Source organism: Gracilinanus agilis, chromosome 2 (genome assembly GCF_016433145.1).
Source record: "Gracilinanus agilis isolate LMUSP501 chromosome 2, AgileGrace, whole genome shotgun sequence".
NCBI lineage: Eukaryota > Metazoa > Chordata > Mammalia > Didelphimorphia > Didelphidae > Gracilinanus > Gracilinanus agilis.
This window is the reverse complement of record NC_058131.1, coordinates 106,034,187-106,040,186: the sequence shown is the minus strand read 5'-3', so window position 1 is coordinate 106,040,186 and position 6,000 is coordinate 106,034,187. Positions and strand designations below refer to the sequence as shown.

Genomic DNA, 6,000 nt, shown 5'->3' with positions numbered 1-6,000 from the left:
CGCGGGCCCCTGCCTGCTGTGCCCCCAGCCGCCCCAGAGCGGCAGCCCCGCTGGGAGCCCAGCCCGGTATCCTCGTCCTCGCCGTCCCCGCCGCCCTCCGCTGCCGCATCGCTTGAAGAAGACGAGCCCCCCTCCCGCCCTCCACCCCCTCCCCCAACGGCCAGCGTGGACCCCCACCCCGAGCCTGCTCCTCCTGCTTGGACCCCGAGCACCCCGGCCCCTGCCGCGCCCCCCTCTACCCCGGCCGCGCCCAAGCGCAGAGGATCCTCGGGCTCTGCTGGTGAGTGAGCGCCCTCCCCCATTCTGTCCCGTCCAGGTTTGGGGGAGCTCTGGGTGGAGGGTGGGTCCTGCCTGCCCTTCCCACTTCCTCCAAGTCCCTGGGGAATTTTGTCTGCCCCTTGCCTTAGAGTGAGGAGGAGGGTGTGTGTGTGTGGGGGGGGGGGGCAGGATTGTGGTGATGGCGATAGTAATTGTTAGTCTAGTCAACTCCGACTTCTTTATTGTCTGCGTCTCAGTTGCGGGGACCATGTGCATTTTCTTCTCACCACACACTTGCCTTCCCTTCTCCCTCTTTGTTCCAGCCACACTCCCAGTCCCTGGAGTTTGTGGTTCCCTGAAGAGCGGAGGATGCGTATATTAAATAAAGAGGATCTGGTGGGAACGGGGTGGGTTTGGTTTCTGGGTGGGAGGTAGCCTTTAGCCACGGTGGCTCATCCTTTCTGGAGGGTTTTGTTTTTGGCAGCGCCCCGCCCCGGCCTGCTCGGTCTGGGGAAGGGGTGAAGTTCTGTGGGAGCACCCAATACTACTAGTACTACTGCTGGCGTTGCCGCCTCTTGCCTCCACTCCAGCCTCTTTCTTCCCGGGCCTGCAGTTGGTGGTGGCCACCTCCTGGCTCGGTAGTGATGGGAAGAGCGCCTCCAGCGGTGTTCAGTGTGGAGACTTTGGGAGGAGAGGCAGTTTTGGCTAAGTCTTGTTGCCACCGCCCAGTTTTCTCTGACTCTAATGCGAAGTGATGTGGTGTCTGTGCTTGCAGCCACTCGGAGCCGAGGAACGCGGCAGTTCTTTAACTGTTAGGTCGCGATTTCCGAGGAGAAGCAGACCTGCCAGTATTCTCTCTGCCGCAGCATGGGATGATTTGTTAAAAAACAGGCTTATTCATTCCCTTTCCAGTGGCTTCTGTAGCACAGTTGTGCCTTGAAGGAAAATGTAAAACCACAAAATGGTTGACAACTTAAAAAAACAACCCAATCCAAAACTTGTGGATTCTTTGATTAGATCCGGCTAATTAAAAAAACAACACCATTTTAGAGATGTCAGTGATTCTTTGAGTAGTGATGGATTTAAAACATTTCTATTTCTGCTGAGGCATTTGAACTGTTACTTGTCTATGCAGCATTTTATTATGCAAGATTTTAAGAACAGGCAGGAATATTTTTTACATTGAATCGATTGGTAGAAAGAAAAATTATTTTTAGTTTTAAAGAACTGAATTCTACAAATCATGGAAATATTACTTCACAATATAGTTGAATACTTGAATATGTAGTTCTCATTTTTTTTTTTAATGAACCTCCTATCTTTGTCAGGAGTTCATTTTGAATGGAAACTTAAGCTTGTTAAAAGCTTAAGAAACTTCATTTGTTTGGTGATTTTGGTCAATACAGGGTTCTATTCAGAAAAGAAGTGATTTTTATCTCAATTATTTAAATGATCAAGGTCTAGCCATTATAATCTCTTTCAAAAATTTATTAATAAAGTCATAGAACTTTAGAATGAGTTAAAAATATTAAGAACAATACCCTCATTTTACAGAAAGGGAAAAACCAAACCTCAGGAAAAGTGCCTTGTTCAAGGTCACATTGTAGTATTTTTTCTCTAATGAAGACCTGATCATTTGTATAGCGTTTTTCACACAAAAGAAAATATTAGGAGTATCAAGGGAACTCAAATAATGAGGATTCATTCATTTTCCTATTTTCTTATGTTAGAAACATTTTTTTTGGTAGTGCAGACCAAAGGGCACATTTAGGAGATATAGGAAAAGATGGAAAGATAAAAGTCTGAAAGAAAGTAAAGAACAAATTTGAAATATGGAGGCAGTATAAGTTAGACAAAAGAAATATTATTTAGGAATCTTACAGTAACTTTAAGGAGGTAACTGTACTTATGGAAAATGATGTTTAATGAAACAATAAATGATGAATTTGTGGGTTCGGAAGGCAAAAAAGGAAAGGTGTGTTTATTTGAATGTAACCTTTATTCAATTCTGTTTAGCTTTTTTTTTTTTCCCAAAGATCTACATCCCTACTGAGCACTGAGGGATACAGATTGAAAAATGACAAAATCTGTACTCCAGGAGCTTACATTCAGGAAGAGGATGAGAGGAATACTTAGATACCTATAATAAGAGTGACATAATGACAAATCCCACATAAATGAATGCCCATAGGCAATATTGAATTAAATTATAAGAAACATTGCAGTCATCTTCACAATTAGTTTTGCCAAAACCAATAATAATTTTTATCTCTAGGACCCATGGAAATGTATAAAATTCAGAGCTGAATAAGACTTAACAACCATTTACTTTTTATAGTTAAGAAAACAGAGTTTATAGAGGGCTAGGGGCCCCAGGACCACAAGTAAGTAGATCTTGAATTTGAACCCAGATTATCCCAATATTCCAAATTCTCTTTTCATTATATCAGTTTTCCCTTAGGATTTTGGAAAGATTAAATCTCATAAAAGTAAAGCTTTTAAGAGTGGTAGCTGTCATTATTGCTATGTAGGATGCAAATTCCATGGACCTCACCTCCAGATGGATTTGAAGTGTTGGGAAGGGGTTCTTGTAAAAAAATAGGTTATTTGAGAGTATGTAAATTTGATCAAATAATTTGCATTCCTAATTCTGACCTAACTCAGGAATTGTGAGTGTAATAAAGAAGTATAGGCAAGTTACTTATTAACTTATGCTTTTTACCTGGTCTCACTATTTTTTTGTACTGTTAGTTTGTCATAAATAGCATTCTTGCTTGTGTGTTCAATGTCCTGGGACATTTCTTCCCTAAGTAAAACCTCTAAGACAACCTCTTATTTCTCTCTCATTAAACATAAAATGACTTTCTAGTAGCATTCTGTGGCTTGCAGAGTTTTAACCAGTTTATGTTGGCTAGTTTTTTTAAGTTCTTGTTTTATTTTTACTTTTTTAAACCCTTAACTAACATCTTAGAATCAATACTAAGAATTGGTTCCAAGGCAGAAGAGCGGTAAGGGCTAGGCAATTGGGATTAAGTGAGTCTTGAGGCCAAATTTGAGGCAATGACCTTCCATCTCCTGACCTGGGTAAAATTCACTAAGCCACCTAGCTGCCCCAGTTAGTTGTTTTTAGAAACATTTTCCAACTAGGAATCATCCTATCTACAACATATCCTGAAGCTTGAAGTGGTATCATACTAAAGATAGCTCAGTTTTAGAAGGACCTTTAAAATCTACTGTATTATATACATTTGGGGCCCCTCCTCCCCCCCCAAAAGTTTTCTTGGGGAGGTTTTCATTTCTGGACAGGGTAGTTATGGCACAGACATTAAGCTTTAACAACACCTATTTGTGGGGAGAAATGCCATTGGGTACACTTTCTTGGTAATGACTAATAAAAATATCTTGTGCTTTTACTAGGTGCTCTGAATCACTTATTCCTTCAACCTTGAATTGTCTTTTCCTCATCTTATAACCCAATTATTTTTTATACTTTTCCTCTTAGAATTTTGCTGAAATATGAGGTTCAGACCCTTTAAGGGAATCCATTGACAATTATCAAATTTTTGTATTCTTACAGAATACTAGCAGTAATTTAATGACTAAGTTTAAGTTCACTTTTGGAAAGCATTAAAGTCTAATACATTTTTTCAGTCCTAATTTGCCTTGACTAATGTGAAATATCTTTTACTTATCAACTCCCTCTTTTGAAATTTTCTCCCTTGTCATTCTTGAAGCTGTGTTTTTTTACTAGTATTCCTTTCTTTTCTTTGCTAGTTCTTCCTCCCCTGTCGAATGTTTTCTTCAAGTTGTAGTCTTAACTAATAGTTTTTATATATAGTCTTACATATTATATTTCTTTGGAGACCTAAAAATCTTAGTCATCATGATCCCTGTGGAGCATCTATATTTAGTCCAACTTTTTTTCTTAGACTTCATAAAGTCTAAGTCTATAGAAAGTGAGTTGTATATATAACTTTCTCAAAGTGTCTTTGGGACAGTTCTTTGATACATAGTTTTTATTTCTTCTACTTTTTTTTATTTATGTCTAATGGACTGGCCATACAATTGGATATTCTAGTGTCAATTTAAGAGAAATATATCTAAACCTGAACTGATCCGAGATAGTGAAAAGGACACTAAGTTTGTGATTGGGAAGATTGGTTCAAATTCAAGCTCTCATGCTTGCTAGTTGCGTCACCTTCTGTAGTTACTTTACCTCTTAAAGCTTCAGTTCTTTTATATTTACAATCAAAATAATATGGATGCGTTTCTCACAACAGTCCTGTGAGCTAGGTAGCTGTCTATAAACCTAAGTGCTATAAATCTATTGAGTAATGTAGTATTTCAGAACTGGCTCCCTTTACCCATTTTGCTTAGCTCCTTTACTGATATCGTAATTCTGTCACTTAGGTGAGAAACATCAGCCATCTTTGTTAATTTAGTTTTCATCTTTTTCAATAGAAAGTGGAAAAGTCACTCATGCTATTATTTGTTATAGTAATGTTTTAGTTATCTCACAAGTGGATAACATAACTGCTTTTTGTAAGTGAATGAAAGTCTTGAGTTGTAAATACCTTTAGTGAGCTTGTTCTAAGCATCTTTGGGACAGTTCACCAACAGGCAGGATAATGGGAATGATTTGTACCTCATGTTTTTATTTCTTTTATTTTTATTATTAGATTCTCCACTTTTTTACTCTGAAATGTCTCCTGTTTTGTCCTTTCCAGTCTTGACAGCCCTACTGTCTCTACCATTTCCTTAGTTTTTCCTTTGTCTAACAACATGCCAATGCTAGCTATTCTAAGATGTACAAAGAATTACAAGACTCTCCCTCCTTAACTGGTTGACAATCTGATGAGATAACCTGTACCTGTTAAAAATAACTAAGTCAAAGCAAAATGTAATAGTTGGGTACTCCAGTTTCATAGCACCAACTGCCTACTACAATATCTCAAACTGGATGCCCCAGAAGTTTTTGAAAACCAGTCATGTTTATAATGATTTCCTTCTCCCTTCTTCCTAAATTCTCTTGTTTTTTCAGAGTCCTGCCATTCTTCCTAATCCAGCTTTGCAGCTTCAGAGTCAGCCTTCTACTTCTCACTTCCTCTCTTATTCATCTCCCATATCTAGTTATTTGTCAGACCTTGACAGCTCTTGTATCCATCCTCTTTTTTTGCCACTCACCATCCTACTTCAGGCGTCATCCCGGACCATGACAATTGCATTCTAATTAATCTACTTCCAGTGTCTCCCTCTTCCACTTCATCCTCTGCAGAACTGCCAAATTGGTATTACTGAAGTGTACTTGATCTGTTACTCCCTTTCTCAAGAAGTTTCTTTGGCTCCTTATTGTCTTCACTACACATTTAAACCAAAGGCATCTTTACCTAATATTTACATGATGCCTTGCCAACGATATATTTCACCTCTGGGCCTTTGTACACGTTGTCCCCCATGTCCCTTTTCATCTCTACCTTAATTAGAATCCTTAGTTTTTCAAGGGTCAGCTCTGGTGAAATCATTCTTCCTACCATTAATTCTTTTGTCCTCCTGATTACTTTGCATATATTTTGTACCTATTAAAATGTCTGGAGCATAGTAGGTGTTTAATAAATTAGTGGTATGCTTATATCTATCATATACCATCTTTTTGTTTATCCTTCAAACTTCAGAGTGCTATTTTCCCTCCTCATCCCAGTTCTGGTATTAGTGTAAGGGTATGAGTTCACTCTATTCATATCT

The 6,000-nt window shown here is 39.1% G+C and overlaps 1 protein-coding gene across 8 annotated transcripts in view; it reads left to right on the top strand.

Moving 5' to 3' along the window:
• Positions 1–6,000, top strand: part of RTN4 (reticulon 4) — a 69,774-nt gene that overhangs the window by 5,455 nt on the left and 58,319 nt on the right. For 3 of the 8 annotated variants that reach the window (XM_044663343.1, XM_044663341.1, XM_044663338.1), the window contains exon 2: positions 119–280. In XM_044663343.1, coding sequence (XP_044519278.1) covers positions 119–280 — 162 coding nt within the window. Of the gene's footprint in view, positions 1–57; positions 281–6,000 lie in introns of all 8 variants that reach the window. The other 5 variants (XM_044663345.1, XM_044663342.1, XM_044663340.1 and 2 more) reach the window with 3 other exon arrangements.